At 49.7% G+C, this 22,864-nt stretch overlaps 1 protein-coding gene across 2 annotated transcripts in view; it reads right to left on the bottom strand.

Moving 5' to 3' along the window:
* Positions 1-22,864, bottom strand: part of TRAF3 (TNF receptor associated factor 3) — a 110,762-nt gene that overhangs the window by 5,946 nt on the left and 81,952 nt on the right. For both annotated transcript variants that reach the window (XM_080809142.1, XM_080809143.1), the window contains 8 exons: positions 21,501-21,765; positions 19,513-19,564; positions 16,859-16,963; positions 15,822-15,989; positions 9,458-9,538; positions 6,705-6,779; positions 4,999-5,091; positions 955-1,095 (listed from right to left, as the gene is read on the bottom strand). In XM_080809142.1, coding sequence (XP_080665268.1) covers positions 955-1,095; positions 4,999-5,091; positions 6,705-6,779; positions 9,458-9,538; positions 15,822-15,989; positions 16,859-16,963; positions 19,513-19,564; positions 21,501-21,748 — 963 coding nt within the window. In that variant the 5' untranslated portion in view covers positions 21,749-21,765. The remainder of the gene's footprint in view (positions 1-954; positions 1,096-4,998; positions 5,092-6,704; positions 6,780-9,457; positions 9,539-15,821; positions 15,990-16,858; positions 16,964-19,512; positions 19,565-21,500; positions 21,766-22,864) is intronic.

The raw sequence follows: 22,864 nt of genomic DNA, 5'->3' as shown, positions 1-22,864 counted from the left end.
GCAGGAGGGAAACACTTGCTGGTGTTTCACATGACATACTTGTTCTGGCTTGATTCAATACCAGTGACTTTACCTTTCCTAACACAATCTATTATTTCATTGTGTTTTTCCTCATCTCTGGACAACCACAAGGTTTTAACAGATGAAATTCATTCAATAAATCGCTATGCAATTCGAGCCACTATGAGTAATCTCTGATGGTAAAATGCAAGGAAAGGCATTCTCAAAGACTCCGTGACTCTGCGCTCCTGGAAATAATTTATCTTCCAGATAATTTAAGGAAACACACCTAAGTAAAAGCACTAAAAAGCCATCTTAGAAACACAGTAGTGATTTTTCCGTGGGGGTGTGTGATACACGTGGGAATCAGTGTAACAGACTTACGGCGCGAGGAAACTAGTGTGTGGATAAGATCTACAGGAAGAAGGTACTAACAAGCACCTGTGCTGATAACAAACGAGAAGCAACATTCTAATGAACCTTCTTTACCCAATCACCTTTTCTCAGAGCAGCAAAGGTCTGCGCGCTTGCTCTCTGAGGGACATCTGGATCACTGTGGTGAGATAAAGTGGGGTATGTGTTGCCAGAAAACTCAGAACAAAATAGATCGGCTTCACTTCACTTTAGGAAGTGAAACTTTACACATAACTACTCTTGAACAATATGTAATCTTAAACAATAATAAAAACAGCTATAGCTTTTTAAAACGCAGGCTTTAAGCCTTACTTCACCAAGAGAGAATCAAAGACACAGAAGAGAGCCAATGGGCTTGCTCTCCAGGGAAAGGTGCGGAAGAAACAGCGGCCCAGGTCCTCAGGCTACACTTCAGAGAAACAGGCCGTCTGTTTAACAAAGGTCAAGGCTGTTGCTCAAACAGCTCACTGAGAAAGTCTGGAAGGAGAACACAGACATGTTCCTCACCCTTTGATCCAGCCACCATCTTAAACTTCTTACCTGTAAATGAAGTATTTTGGATTCATTATTTCGGAGCATTTCCTTTTGTCTCTCAATTTCAATTTCAAAGCTACATATCTGATTGTGCAAACTTTGTATGCTCTTGTTTTTCTCTACACTTTCATTCTGTAGCAAGGAAACCTGAAAAAGAAATTCTTGAATTAAGCAAACAAAAAGTGGTTTTATTAATTAATGACAATTATAATGACAGTACTTGCATTTTCACAATATAGGCCCTCTACTAGCTCCCTGGAAAAGTCCTGGTAACTAACAGGAAACCCTACACTCTGCCCCCCGGTAATTAACTCCTGTGAGGCAAAGCACAGCAGCAGCCACCTTTCGGAACGAACGGGACACGCTTTCCAAAGTTTTTGCTGAAAAATAAACCTTCTACCAGAGTGGCTTTCAAACTGACCAGGAGACACATTCTCACCTCTCACCCCGCGTATACAGACGTGTGTGTGTATGTGTGTGTGTGTGTACACCCAAGAAACAGGTATCCCAAAACCATCCTCGCCCTAGTCATTTCCATGTGTCCTGGTACTTTCTCTTTTATTCTACTTTACTTTAAAAAGTACTAGTTGCAGCCCAGTGAATGATCTCACTTCCACCAGTGGGCCTTATCCTGCACTTTGGAAAGCTCTCCCAACACAAGGGGAAAGCACAGAGAGAATAACAAAGCTACGTTCATGCCTCACTTACTCCTTCAGGCTGACAACGAGCCCTGCAACAGAGACCCGGAGCTGCGGGAGCCTGTGGCCCGGCCTGTGGCCCGAGAAGACCTTCCAGGAAACCCAGTATATAAAGACAGGCAACACCATGTCAGCCCAGGAAGGGCCTGCTGGGAGAGCAGTTCTAAACCTACCACCGACCTTTTCAAAATCACTTTCTAGGAAATAATTAGCTCCCAAGAACCCATTTAACCTGGTCTTAAAAGCCCCCGGGGTGAGGAGTCCGAGGGCAAGTCTGACAAGGCCGCCTTCTCACCAGACTTCTGCATGGGGCTCTCCGGCCCTCGGAAAGGTCTCTCTACCAACAGATGCGCCTGTGCGCGCACCGGGCTGTGGCCCCCTAAGACGGCAGGCTCCCTGGGGAATGCTGTGACACCTCCACTCAGATGTGCCCCCCGAATACCAGCCAACACCCGACACGATGGCCCAGAGCCATCCCAGGGCAGACCTGGGTGTGGTAAAGCGCGGATTCCTGACGTCCCTGTGAAGAACCTGCCTAAAGACAGGCAACCGGGCAGCACCTGGGACACAGTCTGCTTCACTTTAGAACAAATGCATATTTACTGAAGAACACGAAACCTGCGATGTCTCACAGGCAAAAGAACTCGTCACTAGCCTAGCACGTCACTCGGCACCAGCGGACTTTCCTCTAAAATACACGCTTCTGCCCCCAGACTCCTACAGGCGATACAGATGGGCCACGGGCCATTCCTGCAGGCGGGTCTGCCTTCCCCAAAGCTATGGCTCACTCATTCCCATCTCTCAAGCTGGACACGATTCCCAGACTCTTTAGTCTCAAATCCAGAAAAAAGAAATAGCCTGCATGCACGCCAACACTTTTGATTAAAAATCTCGGTAATATCTCCAGAAATAATGGCCATTTTTTTCCTTCAACAAAACAAGCGACCTGAGGATGCACAGAAGCATCTCACAGGAATGAGCACATATCACGTCATATTAAACGCTTAACTTCTTAATTTAGGGACCTCCCTAATGTAAAATTTTACTTAGTTATTTACTTATTTCTTTTAATCAAAGAATCCAAGTCCTGGACCCTGCAGATCCCAGCTCTCACCCGTCCACCACGTAGACATGACGTGTTCGGGAAAGTCTACCTGGCAGAAGACAGCAGAACGTTCCCAAGGCAGATGAAAGCAGGAGTCCCCCGTCCTTCCCCAAGGCCCTCCTCACTGAGAACAACATCCACTCCAGCCTATTTTGGTGGGGCACTCTGTATTTCCCTGTAGGCTTCCCTAACACGGAAGATGGGTGTTCTTAAGTCCACATTTTACAAAACAGCTTTTCCTTAATTTGACATGAATGTGATGGGTCAGGGTTTTGAACCAACTCAAACATGCTATTTCCCACTAGACATGAACAAAATAACCCAAGAGATTCCAACTGAGTAATTCTATAACGAAAAATAAATTCCCATGTTAGGAAGAGATGAGTATCTCCGTTCTTTGTCTGGTCTTCGCCTCTGGGCCCAGTGAGGACACAGGCCCCCTCCGCTGAGCGCAAACACCAGGCGCGGCCCTGGCTCGCGGACCTAACGGCGGGCGGGGGTCACTCTGCCGGGCAGAGACGGGGAGACACGGGGAGACACGGGGAGAGACGAAAGGGGCGCAGATGTCGAGTGCGCCAGCTGCAGCGCGTGGCAGCGCGTCCCGCCCTCGCAGGTGCCGGGCGCGGCCTGTGGCGGCGCCCGCACGGGCTGTTCGCGGGCCTGGAAGCTGCGGGGCGTGCGGGCACATCGCTACCGCCGGGGTCCCCCTGCACCGCGCCGCGGGGCTCGGCTCCGGGGCAGACTCGGCTCGGGGGCAGCCTCGGCTCCGGGGCAGACTCGGCTCCGGGGCAGACTCGCGGGCACCTTCCCCGACCCGCCCGCGGGCGGCCCCGCGTCACAACCGCGCACGCGCACTGGGGCGCAGTCAAGGCATCTTCAGCGCGAGGGAGAACCTGTCACCTAAGTGAGAAGCCGAGTGCACGAGAGGCAGAGAAGCCTGCCGTCGATGTCTACCATTTTTAAAAAGCAGAAACAACACATTCTTCAAACGGAGGGGGAGACAGACTTTCGTAAACCCTCGTTAGCTCAGAGCGAGTACTGTGTGTCCCTGCGGAAGTCACGAACGACTCACAGTTTGTGTCACCAGTGAAGGGGACCCTCCCGCCGCCGCACCTGCACACGCACGTGTGACCAACCCTTCGGTCGCTTCTCCCCTTCAGCATCAACACTCGTATTGAAAGAGCTACTTTATGTCAGCGTTCATACAAGTCTTCTGATTAAGAATTTTGGACTTGTTCAAACACATTCGCATTTTAAATTGGTTGGATTTCATGCCAGAAACAAGGGAGTCACATCTCTGCAAATCTTTAGAAAATAAACATCAGTCCTACCGGCCGCTCTAATTCACCTCGTGCCCTCCCGCTGCAAACTCTCCGCCAATGCTTCCTGAACACGGAAGGGTTTCTGTGTTTGTACAGAAGCCACAGTGAGAGATCCTGTCACAACTTCTTCTCTATCAATTCTCCGAGGCTTTCATGTTCTCCTCATGAACAGAAGGCCCGGCCTAGGGGAACACCGCGGAGGGAGAACTCCCGGGGAAGAAGTACTCCATGGGGGAGGCGCCTGCTAGGGAGGCCGCAGCCCCCACCACGCAGGCCTCCTGAGAAGCAGCCCAGCGGGAGGACAAGTGCCCCTGCACCCAACTTCCACAAAGCATCCGGTGAGGAAGTCGACAGTAACACCCGTGGGGGGGCAGCATCGCTCAGAAAAGGCAAAGAAGAGCGAAGCATGTAACCTGGGTCACCTTCCAGACTGGGTGTCCGCAGACCTTTTCTGCAAAGAGCCAGAGGGTAAACATCTTGGGCTGTGAGGTCCGTACAGTTTCTGTCTCACTCCTAAACTCTGCAAAAGCAGCCATGGATAACAGGGAAATGAATGAGCATGGCTGCATTCCAATAAAACTTACTTACAAAAAGACGAGGCTGATGGGGAGAGACGGGGAGGTTTGGCAGTCTGAGAATCCCCACTCTAGGTCAACGCTAAGTTAACCACAATGTGATTTAGGAAAAAAAAAGGGGGGGGGGCACCGCATGCTTGCTTGGCAATTAACAAACAAAGAACACACACACACAAATGCCTTCATTTATGAGCTCAAGGTCATGTGAAAAGAAATTTACTTTTTGGACATTCTTTTGATACTGTTTCTTTTATCCAAAACCATTAGTAACTATAAAAAAGATTTTCTTCTTTAAATAATTTGAAGAAATGATTAAAAGCCAACAAAAGCGAGAAGCAGTCTGGCGTTACCTTTTTCTCTAGAGAGTTACTCCACTCTTTCAGTAAGTTGACGTGCTGCACCGCGGAGCTGGCCTCATGGGCCTTAATCTGCTGGTTTGTCCCCTGCGAGAACAGAGACGCAGTGCATTAAGCCATCACTCCATCACGGAGCGCAGCAAGACTAACACATGACCTAACCCCAGCGCTACACACGGAGGGGAGCCCTGCTCTGGTACGGCTAGTGGGCGGTCTCCACGCCTTCGAGGGGCCGTGCTTGGCGGCGCCCGCGCTGCCGAGTGCAGGTGGGGAGGCTGGCGAGACAGACAGCCTGCAAGTCTACAGCGAGCTCAAGCTCATGCTCTTTACTCCTCCAGCTGCTTACCAAGTGCCTTCTCATCTGCATTTCATATTTGTAATGCCCAGAAATTAAATCTTAGACCTCTCACTTTTGTTCTTTTATAAATTTTTCCATTAAAACTAAAAATGGGAAATGTGCAGACACTTGCAGTTACAGCTAGGCAGTGCTACAATAATCTAGTGAGCGAACATGTAGTCAAAGTGGCGTTCCAAATAATCTTCTAGAATATTAACTTATTAGGGAAAAATACTGTATTAGAAAACGTATTGCTCCTCACTGCTCTAAGTATACTTGGAAAGTTACATACAAAACATAAACAATCTACAGAGTACATAAGATGGAGACCACATCAGAGTCAGTAATAAGCACATGAAATAGTACTTCGTCTATGCAAGGAAATAATCCATATGAAAATATAATTTGTTTTGGGATTAGAAAATTAAGAAGCCACAGACAGCATTTTAATGATCTCCAAAACACATACTCTGTACATAGAATATTCATATATATATGTTGATATAAGTACTGCTCTATATAAACATATATATACACATACACAGAATGAATGGAACTACATACGACATAACAGTGGCGAGCGCTCCGTCTCGTTAGAGACGGAGACAAAGGGAGGGCTACAGTCACTCTTACTCTTAGGGCTCTTTACTTTCTAAGAAAATACTGAGATGCCAGTATCTCTGTACTGATTTCATAACAATGTATTGATAATACACAAAATTAAATATAAAATACTTTAACTGTCATAGATACTGCCCTCTGATCAGGTTTAAAATTGAGACACACATTTCAATGAAACTCAGTTCAAATTCACTAGCAATATCAGACGTGTTAAAAAAACAAAAAAACCCCAGACACAGGCTTCTCGCAGCCCGAGTGTGGTGGTGACAGAGACGCCCTCTCCACACGGCTGCTCCGCGAGGGGTGGCGGAGATGCCAGGGGACACACGAGCGCGGTCCTCACAGCTGTGTACTGACGTGCACGCCGCCCAGATCGTGCCTGGCTTGACACGCACTTACATTCAAGTACTCGCTCCGATTCCACAGCTGTCTCTCCAGAAACCCCCCCACGACTGTCAGTCCTGTTTGTCCCACTGCCTAGCCGGTTTCAGATGGAGTCGTTCTGCTAACGCCCTGACTTCCTTCTCAGCACCGGTGTCCACCTCAGGTCTCAGGACACCACGGGCATGGAGAGCGAGCACCCACAGTGGCTGCATGTGGCTTTCGCCACCCATGCAGCACAGTGACTCGGCTCCATGACAAAGACTACAAGTCCAGAACTTGCATGTTAAGATGTTAAGATAGTAACTTTCTCTCATGGCAGAATGTCAGTGACCGGGAAGGACAAATGTTGGATACTGACCTGAAAAACGCAGCCATAGCGCTTAAAACTACAGGTGCTGGGGGCATTGACACACTCTGACAAGTGTGCACTCAACTGCAACGGGAAAGAGACGTGAGTTGTGGCACAAGCGTCTGCATGAAAATGTTCAAACACATTAAGGGCACAGAGAGCATCTGGTTTGTACTGTCACGAAGGGGGCTTATCAGCTACAGGTGTGTATATACCACCTGCTTCCTGGGCTCGAGGCAGTAAATTTACACTACTGTCACGTGTATACACATATATACGCCAATATACAGAAATACGGTTACTGTAACATTTCTTAAACCTACAGTTTCTTTAGAACAAATTGTTCAAAATGTGACATGCCGTCTGCAGCGCCAGCATTTTAAAAAGAAAGGGAGAAACGTAAACTGAAATGAACATTTAAAGACTATAAACAAAAGTTGCATGAAACACAAAAAAGAGAAAGCATTCAGGATGTAACTGGGTCACACACCTAATATACGGTACACAAAAATAAATATATTTTGGAAGCAAGCTTACACGATGTACCATTACTCTCAATACTCAAGATAACAAGATGGGTTTCTCCTTCTTCTGGAAAGACTTTTTCCCCCTCTGAGTGCCCATAAACCCATGTAGCCTCTCACAGATCGCTAAGGTCATTCTAACAAATCTTAATATTGTCACCTCTAATTGGTAGAAGCAAATTAAGAGAGATAGGGAGAGGATAACTCCTTGTACAAGGAAAAACCCCTTTGTTCAGCTTAAATGTTGGCAAATCGTCAAATAAAAACCACTTATGATACCCCCTCAAGAGAAAAGGGAATTGAAACATCTACATTTTAAAGACATAGTACTACTCATTAGGCTGATACAATTTAAGGACAGCTTCTTCTTTTATTGAAGAAATTCTCATCAGGAAATTCTAAGGATAGATCTTCTTTATAGAGAACAATTAGACCCTGAGTTAGGAGAGGGGGTGTCTGAGCGCACTGCAGAGCTGGGCGTGCATTTTTCTGTGTACACACACGTTCCCAGAGGCTCCTGGGCCTGGCCACTATACACTAGCACAAAAAGCTCTTGAGTCCGTCCCCTTTAGGTCAGTATTTAGGACGGGGAGGAGAGTGGGCCTGTGGCGAGAGCTGCAGAGAAGGGCCACAGTCCCGGGGAGCCTACGGGTCAAGCTCTGCGGAAGGTCCCTGAGCTGGGGCAGGTCACGGTGGTCACAATTCTAGCAGACCAGCACACTGGCCACGAAGCTCTGGCCGGCACCTGGAGGAAAGCGCCCAAAAGGGAGAGCCCAGGTGACTGGCAGAGAGACGCAGCATGAGACCATGCGTAGTAATGTCACCTTCGAAGTTTTAAGATCTACTTTTTCAGGCCAGCGCTATGATCATGAACCTATCCAGCCAGCGCCTCTGGTATTAAAATCAGGGACACAGGGGTCTGATGTGGTTTTCAATGGGCCACTGTTAATTCAGGGTCACGCTTTCTCCTAAACTGGCGCATTATCAGTCCTCTCAGAGCCTTTATCGTGCTCCCTCACAGGAGCTTAGGAAAAGAGGCAAGAATAATTTACAGACCAGTAGCATCGTTTACCAGAAACCCAAGATAAATGCAGGTTTAAAGGTTTTTAAAAGAAAAATAACGTAGAGGCAAATGGAGTTAGCTTCTGTCCCTAATTCAGGTAGCCCTGACCGAAAATTCTGGAAAGCATATAAAACCGCGGTGATCCCTTCAATACTGTAGACACGTCATCCATTCGCTTCAGCAGAGGGATTTCCTGGTTGTGGAAATCCATGCATGTCTCGCTGCCACTCCCAGAGGCACGCTACAGGTCTGGGGCCGCGACCGCCCAGGAAGACCCTGCCCTGGCCTAGCAGAGCACCTTTCTGGGAGGACGTGCTCTGGCTGAGAGTGGTTCTGGGGGTCCTCTCTGTACCCTGTGTCCCTGGCTCTAGGCCCACAGAGGTCCTCTTGCTCAGTGGGGATATAAGACACCAACCCTCACCTCGCCAATGTTCAGGGGTAAAATTCCAGGCTGCTGCAAAGGCTGAGGGGAGCAGCCTCCTTAGACGAGAGCACCTGGGCCTGAGGGACCTGTGGGGGGACCAGGGGGCACAGGAGCCCTGGGTGCTCCCCAAACAGCAACCAAAGGGGCTCCAGATCAGGACCAGACGGCAAACCATTTAAGAATCCTTGGAATTTCTCCATCTGGATATATCCTGATCAAATTAAGTTAATGTAAATCTACGTGCCTTAAAGAAAGCATGCCCAAGGGCAGCGTGAGACACAAGACCTGTGGGGAGGCTACACTGGGCCCTGCTCGCTGGCCCCTGAAATGTGGGGGCCCACCTGCTCCCCAGCACCAACCCTGCACAGCATACGTGGCCAAGCGGGTCAGCAGTGTCTGTAACATCATTTATTTTGAGATAATCTTATAGGAATTCCTATTTTACAGATTATAAAATAGATTTTTTTAGAACCTACAAAGTTATGACCTTTGCTTGCACTGTAAAGTAATAGCATTTTCTCAGTTCTTAACCATATTTTCCTCTGAATTTAACCACTCTTTAGCATTTATTTGCTTGCTTCTGAAATTTTTGATGCCCCAAAATAGCATGAGGTTCTCTGCTGTCTTTCTACATATCACTCTCGTGCTCCGTGAAAACCTTCGACTTCAGCTACTGGGGAAGGACGGAGTGTCTGGCTGCTAGTCCTGAGGCTGTCACCAGCTCCTCCGCAGGCCTGGCCACGCCCCTTACCTCACTCCTCAGCAGGGTCTGGACACTGCACTTATGGGGGCAGGACACCACCACACAGGGACACTCCGTGTCTTCATGTTTCTGGAGGAAAAAGAGAAAGTGTCGTCAACTTTGAGACACACCACCCGCCTTCCCTCAGATGCCACCGGTATCTGCAACGTCACCACGAAGAGCCACAAGGCACTCCGCTCCCTGGCCCGGTTTCCCTGGTTCCAGACGCATTTGGGGAGTCCTCACGCTTGAAGTCTGAAAGCCAAAACATGAGGTGTCTCCGGAGATCTACCCCAGTCTGACAGGTAAGGGCCACGTGAGGGAGCACAGTGGTGTGGTGGGAGGGAGCCCGGAGCAGCGCCCACCAGGAAGCGCCCGTCTGTGTGGGCGCCACGCTGGCCCATGGGCACCGGCAGACTTGGCCCTGTGGCTGCTCGCACCGCGGCCCAGGGTCCAGACTTTGTTCGCTGGAGAAACAGGTGGTTTTCCTTCGGCTTCTCAGGTTTGGATCTGGAAATGATGCTTCTCCTACACCTGCAAACAGCACGAGCCACTGGGTATTTAAATTACTGCCCTGGAATTTTACTAAGTTATCTATAATGCATGGAAACTAGGGACAAATTCTGGTGTAGCCCTTCTTGGGATGGTTTATATTTCAACTCTGCAGAACCTGGATGATGACAACTGTTCAGCCCATGCCACAGGCACCTGCTGGACGGATATCTGTTCAGTAGCAAAGTTACAGGGAGAGCTGGTCACCAGGACATCAAATCCAAGAGTCCTGGAGAGCATCACCAGACACATGACAAAGGGCCACGAGACAGGCCTGTAACTGCAGGCCATGCAACACAACTTGTGGGACAGGCTCCTGGAGGCCACATCACCGAGCAAGAACGAAACTTGGTGCTGTTTTCCTTATGACCCTGGGATACTTCTGATTCTCATCTGGGTTTTTCAGATTAGGGCCTCCACAGTCATGCTGCTGTGACGTTGAATGATGGGGGTGGGGGAGAGTGGGGGACAGAGCCGAGAGTCTCAGTCCGACTAGGCAGGCACAGTGTGGGCCAAGGGCAACGGGGGCCCAGGTGAGGCACCAGGCACGAACTCAGCTTTCTTCGGTGTGTTCTGAAGTTCGGCTGGGGTATGTAGTCCAGAGATGGCTCTGCTCCTGGGCTTGGGCCTCAGAGGCCCGCAGAGCCCTCAGAGGGCAAGTCCACAACTGCTCGGAGCTCATAGAAAGTACCTGACTGGACTGAGTCTACCAGCAGGCCTCCCACAAGAGGCACCACGTTTGGGGCAGGGGGGCAGCGGCACTGGCTTTCTATTCTGCCTGGCTGTGCTCAGAATCCCCGAGTTCCCAGATGCCACCAAATCTAGGCTTTGTCTGTCTTCCTTTTTTTTTTTTTTAAAGAATTAAGAGAAACATCACGAGAGAGGGAACACAAGCAAGGGCATGGCAGAGGAAGAAGCAGGCTTCCTGCCAAGCAGGGAGCCCTACATAAGGACTGAGCCACCCAGGCATCCCAAGGCTTTGTCTTTCAGTGGAAAACCCCGGGCAAATGGCTCCACCTCCCTGCCTCATCTATGAGTGGGGGGAGTGGCTGAACCTCCCTCCCTGATCAGTCACAGGCCTGGAGAGGTAACAGGCTAAACGTTCCACAGAGGCCACGCCTCCTCCCTGGGCCTCGCCTTGAGCCCACCTCCATTCCCCAGGCCAGGTATGCGCCAGGTGCTGGCCCGAGGCTGCAGACCCCCAAGGAGGACAGCTCGCACACAGGTAAGCACCACTGTGGCAAACGGAGACCGGGCAGGAACACGGGTCGGGGAGCTCCGGGAAGGAAGCTCTGAGGAGGACGAGGCAGGGGGTGGGGGCAGTGTTCCAGGACGGTGGGGCAGGGGATGGTGGGACGAGAGGCTGGGGCCAGATCCATCAGTATCGTCAAACGAGGGTCTCTGCAGATATGCAAGCATACCAGAAGAATAAATTTCTAGAAGTGGGCTTGGCTGGGTGTCAAAGGATATAGGTATTTTAAACGGATTTTGATAGATATTGCCAAACTGCTCTCCAATAACCATACACAAACACACCCCCACCGTCACAGGAACACATGCTCCTACACCCTTGTCAGTTCCATCAGACTTTTCAGTCTTTGACATGACAGGTAGAAAAGGCAGTGACTGCGATTTGCAATTACTTAGTAATGTCCCAGTAAGTATATTTTGATATTTATTAATCATATATAGCTTCTGTGAATCGCTGTTTCATGGCTTTCGCCCACAGTAGTGGGTAAATCGGAAATCAGGTCTTTCTTTGCAGATGTAATCAGGGAAGATGAGGCCCCAGGGCAGGGGGGTGGTTAGGATTAGGGTGGGCCCTGAATCCAACCATGGGTGCCTCATGAGAGGAGAGGACATGCCCCAGAAGGTGGCATCCGAGCAGGGAGGCAGACGGCTGCCAGCCAAGGAACGCCGAGGACCAAGCCTCCAGAAGCTGGAAGAGGTGGCAAGGGGTCTTTCCTGGAGCCCTCAGAAGGAGCACGGCCCCGGCAGGACCTTGGGTCTGGCTTTCTGGCCTCCAGCACTGGGACGGGGCACACTGCTATGCTCCAAGCCACCAGCTCTGCGGTGCGTTGTTATGGGAGCCCCAGGAAAACAACACGCCCACTTAAAAAGCCAGATAACCTACTCATACATAAGAATTAACTCCATACTAATAAGTTGTCCTGTCTACCAAATTAATCGTTACTCTGACAGGCACAGAACAGATGTGACCCATGTGGGAGTCATAAAGCAGAACCACATGGGGGACACACGCCAAAGAGTAGAATATAACTGATACTTCTCGTTTACCTGAGTGTCCTTCTCTCATCCCCCCTCACCTTCCCCCAGGGAGGAACCCCTAACCCAAACATCTGAATTTTGTGTTTCTACTTCCTTTGCTTAAAAAAGTTACGTTACACATCAATGTGAGCCAGACAAAATACTGTTTCGAATTTTACTAAAACGGAACTCTACCCTGTGAATCTTCCGAGAGCTGGCTGAGTGTCGTGCTTCTCAGGCTAACGCTTGTGTGGTGTGTAGCTGGGGGTCCTCAGTCTGCACTGCCGGACAGTAACATTGTCCTGGAATTTCCCTGCCTCGTCCCCTGCAGTGTGCTGAGTCTGCCACCACTGACTGGGCCCCGCCCCAGCCGATGGACATGTGGGGCTGCTCCCAGAGCTCCGCAGCTCCGTTACGCTGAGCCCTGTCTCCTGCTGTGTACGGGTGACAGTCTCTCTCACACAGCTACCAGAGGGACTGCTAACGAGCCGAGTACAGGAATGTTCAACCTAGTAAAACATCGCTGAACTGCCCTCCGCTATGGCTGCACCTATGCGATAGATTTCCATTACAAGGCACACATTTTCCCAGAAAAGGAGATCGCTAGAATTTGGACTCTCCACAAATTAACAGAACTGTTTAAAGAGACCACATTCATGGGGCGCCTGGGTGGCTCAGTGGGTTAAAGCCTCTGCCTTCGGCTCAGGTCATGATCTCAGGGTCCTGGGATGGAGCCCTGCATCGGGCTCCCTGCTCAGGAGGGAGCTTGCTTCCCCCCACCCTCTCTGCCTGCCTCTCTGCCTACTTGTGATGTCTGTCAAACAAATAAATACAATCTTCAAAAAAAAAAAAAAAAAAAGACCACATTCGACAGTTTCCAGACTAGATGTGATAGTGGGAATTCTCTCCTGGCACTTTAAATTGTGCTAATGACTTTTAGATTAAGATAAAACAACTTGAAAACAGCTGATGTCACATCAGTAGCCTGGTTTAAATGTAGGAAAAAAATTCTCCTACAAGCTGTAATGGGCCAAGTGCTCGATGCTTTATCATCCTAGATCTCATCAACACCCAGAGTACCGACGCCCTTCATAAGACACGGAAACGTGGGGATGTCAGGGTGACTGGGCTGTAGACATGCCTCTGCGTTGCCCGCTCTTCCTAAAAAGAAGCCCACGGTGGGACAAGATGAGACTGAGCATGCTCCTAGCCAACAGGAAGAGACTCGGGAGCCCCATCCCAGGCCTGCTGTCACGAAGCGGTCACCACGGTGACCTGGGGCAGGTAAACCCCTACTTGTTCCTTTAAAACCAGTCTCTGGGGGGCGCCTGGGTGGCTCAGTTGTTAAGCCTCTGCCTTCGGCTCAGGTCATGATGCCAGGGTCCTGGGATCCAGCCCCACATTGTGCTCCCTGCTCAGCGGGAAGCCTGCTTCCCCCTCTCCCACTCCCCCTGCTTGTGTTCCCTCTCTCACAGTGTCTCTCTCTGTCAAATAAATAAGTAAAATCTTTAAAAAAATAAAAATATAATAATAAAACCAGTCTCTTTACAGCCTAGTCTGGTGTTCGGAGTCAGTTACTTATACAGGGTCTAACTGACATACTCTACAAGTCTTTCTTGAATGAAATTAATTTCTGGATTCTATTCTGCAAATGAAAATAACTGGTTTTTGCAAGAAGCGAAGTATAACTTTGATAGCAACATACCAACGTGTGTAAGTGTTACCGCGTTACTCATTAAGTGCACGTCTCACTCATCTGAACTGAGTCACTAAGGAATGATTCAATTAGGCCAAACCCTATTTCTATTTTCCACGGTTCTTGAAAGTCCTTAATAGCTGGGAACGTCTACAGAAATCAGATAGGAAGAAGACCTCACAAGAGAAGAAAATCACAGGCACAGGAAAGTTGCACAAAGGTAATAAACACGTGGATTATGAAGCAGAGGACTTTACATTTCATACAAAAAAACAAAAACTGTCCCAAATTTTGTGGTAGAATGCGGTAGAACATCCACCAGGAACCACCTGGCCCGACACCCTGGCTGCACGTCTCTGGTCCTCTCCCATCTTGGTCCCATCAATGACGGCCCTGCCAAGTGCAGACATCATCCCCAGCGGCCCCCAAGCCTCTCAGCAATGTCTGCCCCTCTTGCCCACACACAAACCCTCTCCAGCTCCTGCTGGCGCTGGAGCTCCACTCTGCTGACCCTTCCACACTGGCCACTGCTAGAAGACCTCGCTCGTAGCAGTCTGTAAGCATTCATGTGCCCCAGGCCTCTGTCCCCAAGGCTACAGGGACCACCTAAGATGCACCAGTAGCCCAGACCACTGCCCTATTCTCCCCTCAAGCCTGCTGTGCTCCAGTGAGCCCCACCTCAAGAGTTCGTCCAGCTGATCGAGCTACAGACACCGGGCGTCGTCCTTAACACATACTCCATATTTAAGCCGTGGGCTAATCCCACTGCCTCTACCTTCCCAATGTGTCCCAGTGCACCTGGTCCTCCTGCCCCCTTCCTGCACAGACCAACACTGCCTTGCCTCTATATTCTCCTCTTATCCCATGCCGACCTGTCACACCTGCCAGAGTGCTGCACCTGATGGGGAACTCTGACATCAACCCCTTGCTCAAGGCTACCCAGTGCCTACCTCCACCCTCTCCCCTGCTACCCATCACCTCTGCACTGCCTCTCACAGTTCCTGAAACCCACCTGCCAAGTCAGTCCCATCTCAGAGCCTGTGCACCCCTAGCTGTTCCCTCCGCTCTGGGCACTCGTCCCACACTGGGCCCTGACTGCCTTGGAGAGGCCAGCCCTGACCACCTCTTTTCCCATGATGCTAGTGCATTTTTCTTCATAGTACAAAGCACCATCCCACATTACATTTGCCTGTTAATTACTTCTTCCCACTAGAAGTTGAGCGTCACCACTGAACCCACAGCTCCCAGAACAGTGCCCAGCACACAGTAGGTACTCGGTGAATATTTGCGCAAGAAATGGACAAATATTTGGGGGTTACTGTAATACTGATTGTTTTTTAAAGTCTGTCCTCCACCCCCAATATCTCTAACTTACAGATAAGGGATCTGATCTCTAACACACACACAATATAGAACCGTGCCAAAATAATCAAGGCATGAAAAATGTGAAATTCTCATCTCTCTCCAAGACAGACAGCTGCACTTCGATGCTGCAGGATGAATTACCCTGTTGAAGTAATGATTATGTCCCAGAGCTGCTCAAAAGATCAAGCAATCCAACAAGATTTTGAGGACTTTCCCTGGGACAAGAGAAAAATTCTACCTTTTTTGATAATTAGTCTTCTTTTTTTTCTTTGGCATTCCAAATGATAGTCAATCAAGGGAATGGGAAAATGTTAATTACACAAATCAAAATGGGCAAAACAAATAAAGCTTAACTCTGAATTAAAGCCAGATGAAAACTGCCATTTCCTCCTCTCTTTTCTCTTTATTCCTGTTAGCATGGTGCTTTAAAATGCTATTCTGTGACACAATTACACTTGGACGGAGCTGCCGGGGGGCGGGGGGGCGGCGCACCTGCAGGGTGATCAGCGGAACCTGACTTTTGCAGTGGCTGCACGTGGCCTCCCGGTACTTGCAGGCCTTTTCCACGTGGTCGCGCAGGTCTCTTCTCAACACTTTTTCTTTGCAGTCAGCACGGATGCATGAAAGCTCTTCAAACTGGCAATCGTTCTTTAAATGCACCTGTAAAACAAACATTTCAAGGTTCTTAACTGGCAAAGAAATTCAATCTGAAATACAGATTCTAGCCTCCAGAAACATTTCTGCTTGCCGCTAGACCAGTTTTTCACAGAGAAGAGTGACAAATGTATTGAGAGACAATGAGTTTTGTGTTCTATTTAGTGATTACCCAAACTATACTGTTTTTGAAGGAATAAGCCAACTCTCCTTCCTGGGTATCAGGTTATCTGCTAAGGAATTTGTTTCACTCCAGTTTGAGTATCCTTCCAGGATAAAATAAGATGCTGATTAAAACACACACACACACACACACACACACACACACACAAGCCATAAAAGTTATGTGGAATTTCATGGTTTAAAAAAAAAATACAGAAGGTTTTACTGGGCCTTCCAAAATTAAAAACCGGTTCAGATTTCTTTCCATCCTAAATAGGGTGGGGGTGTTTAAAAACCAGTTGGCAATTCTGCCAATGATGTCATAAAAATAACATTTCATACCTCAGCGGCTTGGAATGCTTTCATGTTTGGTTGTGTTTTGAAAATCAGCGTAACCATGGTCTTTGGGTACCACATCATACTGATCAGGCTGTTATATCTCCTTTTTTTTTTTTTTTAAAGATTTATTTATTTTAGAGAGAGAAAGCGTGAGTGAGTGCACATCGGGGGAGGGGCAGAGGGAGAAAGAGAATCTCAAGCAGATCCCCCGCTAAGCGCGGAGCCAAGTGGGGGGCGGCAGCTCCATCTCACCACCCTGAGACGGTGACCCGAGCTGCAATCAGGAGTCGGACGCGAAACCGACTGAGCCACCCGGGCGCCCCAAGGAGTCCTAGGTCTTAATGGAAGCGCCAAGCACGACCCCCAGGACTTACCAGCAGGTGTCCCAGCGTCAACTGCTCTGTGCAGCCTTCACCTTCATTCCTGCAGTAGATCTGAAGAGCGAGAATCTCTCTCTTGCAGCAATTATCCTTAAACACCTGAAACGGGAAGACAGTTATTTCAGAGGATTAATATTGCTTAATCTCCACATGCTGCTACTTCAGAGAAGGCAAAACCACTTTAAAAAAATCAGGAGAGCATCCCTTAAGTGGACCTCAGAAGGCATTAAGGACCATCTTAATTTCTAATTTCTAAAGTAGAATGAAGGAGATGTTCCCACTAAGAGTCACAATTTAAATAATACAACCTTAACTACCATCTTTTATTAGATAAGCCAAATGAAAACAAGTTATACAAAATAATTAAAGATCACTTTGGAGCATCCAAATACTCTGAGTCAACTCTGACATGATCTCAAGGTGGGGACGCACCAGGACCAGGTTCGCATTTGGACTCTGGGGACTTCCAGGAGCCAGCTCTGTGGGGGGAGCCATGGGTGGACTATACCTACCAAGGGACGAGGGCAGAAACCACTATCACTCAATGCCTGTGTAGGTCACTTGGTAAAGAAATACAAAACTACTGTAGAAGATCGTATCTTGCAGACGGTTTGTAAAACATTTTAGTCCTTTCTCCTAAGGTTATGTCCCTCATAAATCATTTTCACCAAAAAGGAGGCAGTATTAGCCTGCTACTAAAAAAACTCCCCTCTTTTAAATAAATAGTGCAGTGACTGAAGTTAATCCAATAATAAAAATATTTCCCTTTGGGGGCGCCTGGGTGGCTCAGTCTGTTAAGTGTCTGCCTTTGGCTCAGGTCATGATCCTACAGTCCTATGACTGTGCCCTGCGTTGGGCTCCCTGCTCGGTGGGGAGCCTGCTTGTCTCTCTGTCCCTCCCCCTACTCAAATAAAATCTTTAAAAAATTAAAAAAAAAAAAAGAAAATGTTTCCCTTTGAAAATGAAAACCTTTCTTTCTTTCTTTCTATTTTCCCCTTAGAAAACAAGGAGGTTCATTCTTTCCAGCAACACCGTCTAGACCATCTTCATCTTCAAGGCATTTCTAAGAAACTCCTATATGTTAACACTCTGTAAGAGTGAAAAAATAGACAGGATCTTAATATGCCTTTCTCAACTCCACAGGCAAAGAAATAGAATCAACAGCTGTTAAGAGTTAAAAATAAAGTAATTTGGAGTCAAATCTAATCCTTCATAAACATGACCTTTTTAAAAACACACTAAAGTCACCAAACAGGTATTTTTAGCCATTGGGAAATAAACTTCTTTTTTGTGGCATTAAGTTTCTTAAGTCATTTGAGTTTAACTTTATGGATACAAAACAAAGATTGGCAATGTCAAAACAGTTAAAGTACAGAATTTAGAGCTGAGATGATTTACTACAACTGTCCCATTACATAGATGAGGAGCCTGAGGCCTGACAGTGACCAGCAGACAGATCTCGGTCTCTAAGCCCCCTTTTCCCATGAGGATCCAAGGCATTAGTCGCTGTCATTCACGATGCTCCAACAAAACTAGTAATTCTCCTCCACTTACTAATGCCATTGAAAAACAGGGATTATAATTCTGAACAGTGAGACAGACCAGGTCTGTTGTTTGAACCTCTACCTCGATCACAGGGGTCAGACACACGTTAATAAGTTAGTGGCCATGCTAAGATCAGGGGTGGTAGCTGGGTGACCTGTTTTCTTAGAAACGAGCCCCTCCCTTTGACAGAGTGCAGCCTGCAGCGGCAGTAAACCCGGGAAGACGAGGGACGTGCGTGGTGCCAGCTCGGTCTCTAAGCTGCCCGGAGGAGTTACACGAGGCGCCCTTGTTCTGGCAGCAGAGCGGCCTTCCCCTGCTGGGACCCCCGAATCCCTGCACTTGCCTGCACTGCCCTGACCGCAAACCCAATCGGAAAAGTGCTCTGGACACAAAACCACAGAGCACGAATTTTACTGTACAATTTAATGACCTACATTTAAAAAAACTGTTGTGTTCATCAATCAAAATATTGGTACCACACGTTTTTATTGATATTTTAAGTACTTTAAGAATGACTCATTTCAAACTCAAAGCGTGCCTAGCGGGGTTTGGCAATGCACAGATGACCAGAGGTGCCGTTCCGGTGCGGGGAGCGGGGGGTAGGGGTGTGGGGATCAGAGCCCCAGGACGGAAGCTGGTGGGCGGCCCCCCGGAGGCCCCCTCTGAGACTCTGCCCTGCCAGAGAGCTCTCACGGGTACACATAATCACGTGGCAGCGGGGAGGGTGGAAATCCCACATCTATCTAATGAGTGGGAGGTGCTGCACAGGGGCAGACAGAAAGCCAATCCCGCTGAACTCCTGAGACTGGCCGGATGCCAGCTGTCTGGGGGAGAAGCCTGAGAGGACGGCATGCATCTCCACATTTTACCCCCACACCCCTCCCGAGGTGGGGCCGCTACTGTCACAGGCAAGGACACAGGTTCAGGGGCTGAAGGACCTGGGCAGGGTCACCCAGCTGGGCAGCTGTCCTGCCTCAACCCTGAAGCACCCGCGGTCAAGGCCCGAGACACAACCAGAGCGTGCCCAGAGCACCAGGTGCAAACCATGGGCCAAGCAGGACCGAAGCATTTGACAAGGTCATTTATTAAAATCCCGAGAATACCTTATCTTTAATGATGCCTTCTTGACACGCAGTACATTTTGGGCTTGAGGAGCTGAGGGGAAAACACACCATGAAGACATTAGATAGAGCGGAAGTCCTGTTCTCACTTGAACCTTTATGGTCAACCTGGTGTGCGAAGTTCACGGCCGCAACCAGAGGTCCGGGATGCCGCGGTGAACTGGGTTTCAAATATGAAGCCACAGGAGAAAAGTGCCCAATTTTTTAAATGGTAATTTTTCCCAAGGAGGTTTTTAAGCAGCACAGCTGACATCAGTCCCACTTGGAAAGCCCCTTTCCATTAAAAGTGAGATTTTATTTCAGAAACCAAAACTAGCCCTCCGTGAGCGGCTCTGTGGTGTGAGCGTCCCCGGCTGATTAGGAGGGCCTAGAGGCGGTCTTGCTTTCTAAAAACAGCTAGTACTTTCTCCAGAAGTTATTTTCGGTCACAATATACTGAAAAGCCAATGCAATTCCACAGTTAACTAGAGAATTTAACACTGGCCCCGTCTAAGGAAGCCACTGTCCGCCACATCATTCTTGCCCCCAAACACAGGACAAGAGCCTCTGCTCCCAAGCTGTCCTTTTTTGGACTTGATTCTAACCCCATCTCGTGCCGGAAATCACCTCCTAGAGATCAAAGATAAAACGAAGTTTGAGCCCTCTCTACTTCCATGGCCCCTGCCCTAGACAGCCAAGGGCTCCAGGAGTCCAGGACAGGAAGGTCGGCAGAGGCTTTGGGGAGGTGAACACAGGGTTGGACACGTGTCCACCGGAGCCCTGGGCAGACCGGGGAGGCTTCACAGGCCTGGGAAGCTGGGCAGGAGAACGAAGGGCTGATGGGAGACAAAATTAACGTGTTTCTAAATAAAAGCTTTCATTTAGACTATAATATGAAGCTTGTGCTAAACTGCCTTAATCATAAGACTCTTTTTACATCCTTAGACCCTAGGGGTGAGTAGCATTTGGGTGGGATCCTCTGATGCCTGCAAAAACACGGAGCAGGAGGACAGCCAAGTGCAGAACAAGGAGGGAAATCAGAGGAGCTCTGGGTACCAGCCCCACCCCAGACCCGTGGCCATCAGGCCTCCCCCAGCCCAGCACGCAGTCCAGGTTTGCACGTAGGAAACCGCAGGTGCTCTGAGTCTGCTCGGCCATCACTAAGCTTGACTCAAGAGTCATTTTAGCCACAAGGCAGGGAAAGCTGAGCTCACTGTTTGGATAAGTGGATAAGACTACAGCTGGAAGGACCTGGGGGAGGATGACAGGGAGGGAGGATGCCTGCAGTGCCATTATCAAGGGCCGCGCCCTCAGCAGTGAGTCAGGAGAAGTGAGCAGCCTTCCCAGGTCCCTGTGCCCGACCCTGGGGACCAAGTCTGAGCATCCTGCCATGACTCCCAGTGCCCAGCACCATGCCCAGAAAATACCTGGGGAGGAACTAAGATGCTTTCTTGGACAATGCTGTTTGTGCTGTCAAACTCCAGCCTGCCTCCCCGACGCCCTCTGTGACTCTAAGGTGGCACCGATGCTTAGCCGACAAGGGCTTCCAAGGCGCCGGGGTGTGCTTCCCTGACCGCTGAGTAAGCGCGCACACACCAGATTCCTACCCAGGTGGGGACCTGTCCAGTCCTCCTGCTGACCCGTCCTCCTCAGCCTCTGTCCCCCAGGAGCACCTGCACTTTCAGGGCTCCCCACCATCTGCATGAATTGGGGACACTGTGGCACAGGACGAGGTGCTCGGCGAGCACATCGGGAGGTGCTTGGCGGAGAGGAGACAGAAATCTGTGGGATGAGGCTGGGCAGGCCGGGCTGCGAGTCCCAGAACCCTGGACAATTCAGGGATGAGGTTCGACTGAGTTTCCCTAAATGATTCACAGGCGAGGCTCTGAGAATTTGATCTGAGGGTCTCAAGACGTTTAAGCTTTAGAAGGCACTGCTTAGAGACGCGGCGGCGGGCGGGGGGCGGGGAAGCCGCCGGGCCGCGGGCCTACCTCAGCAAGGCAGCCATGCAGGTCTCGCAGAACCGGTGTCCGCACTCGGTCTGCTTCGGGTTACACAGCACCAGGCGGCACTTCTCACACTTGTACTTGTCCTCCACGGTCTTCACAAACCTTTCTTTGTAGCCTCCTTGCTCAGGGACAAAGACAGACGTGCTGGCGGCGCCGCGGTCAGGGTGCAGCTTCAGCGGGGGGTTGGGCGGCAGGGTGCCGGGGGGGTCCAGCTTCTTACTCGGCTCCATTTTAGGGAAGAGAAATTCTGTCGGGGGAAGACAATGGTCCTGAGTGAAACACTAACCCGCCATCCTGTGCAAGGAGAAGAAACACAGCTTTGGGGATGGAAAAGTGCCCGAGCGCCGTGGGGTTTTTCAGTTTAAGTAACACACGAGAACCTTCCTGACCTCACTGCGTGATGGAAACGAGACACGAGCAAATGTGCTTCTCCCCTTTCGACATCGGCCGAACGCTACTGTTGACGTTACTGGGCAAAAAACCTCTAAAAGGTACTGGTTGTGTCATTAAGGTTCCTTGAAGTACGGGTAATACTTGGCTGTAACTTAAAAGTTCTGCGCATCATTCTGATATTTTAGGCAAAGCAACAGTCGTTCTCAGCCAGTTTTATTTCTTGGTTCTCCTCACTGCCGATAATAGCCCCGTGATGTGACTCAGCGGTGGCCTGCCACACGGTGTCACTCACTCCAACCACAGCAGGCATGTTTGGATGGTGTCTGCAGACTCATGTGATTCCTGCCTCCACCAAGACCCCACGAGTGTGCCCACGACACTCCAATCTGGGTGCGCTGTGACTGGCACCTGCTCTTGGCGCCCGCGGCTGGCCTAACCCCACCTCGCCCCACCCCCCGTCGCCGCCACCGCAGAACCCCACGCCGTGCACCACAGGGCCTCAGGGTGCACCCGCTGGCGTCTACAGCAGGCAGGCCCCTCTCGTGCCCGGGATGGAGCTGGTGGAGGGCACGCCGGGACTGAACAGGTCTCTGTGCCCACACGGGCAGCCGTCCTCCTGCACATGGTGACAAGTGCACAGATGGCTGGTTCCCACCTGCCAGTTCCCAGCAACAGGCCAAAGGAGCAGCTCCTAGACAGGAGCCAGAGCGACCGCAGCCCGCACGGGCCTCCAGCTGACGTGCCAGCAGCACATCTGGCGAACCTGCCGAGGAATTTCTCTCAGAGCTCACCAGGTCTCTCAAAACTACAGTGTTTCTTGCTCAATCCATTTATTTCTGCTAATTACAAAATAAGAACCAAATTCCTTCTTCTCACAAGGCCACGAGCGTCTGTGCCTCATTCCGTTCCCTTCTCTTCCCAGTGCAAGGCTGCCGTGGGCTGGTCCGAGGCCT

The sequence above is a fragment of the Martes martes genome (assembly GCF_963455335.1).
Source record: "Martes martes genome assembly, chromosome: 7".
Lineage (NCBI taxonomy): Eukaryota > Metazoa > Chordata > Mammalia > Carnivora > Mustelidae > Martes > Martes martes.
This window is presented reverse-complemented; position numbering and strand designations above follow the sequence as displayed.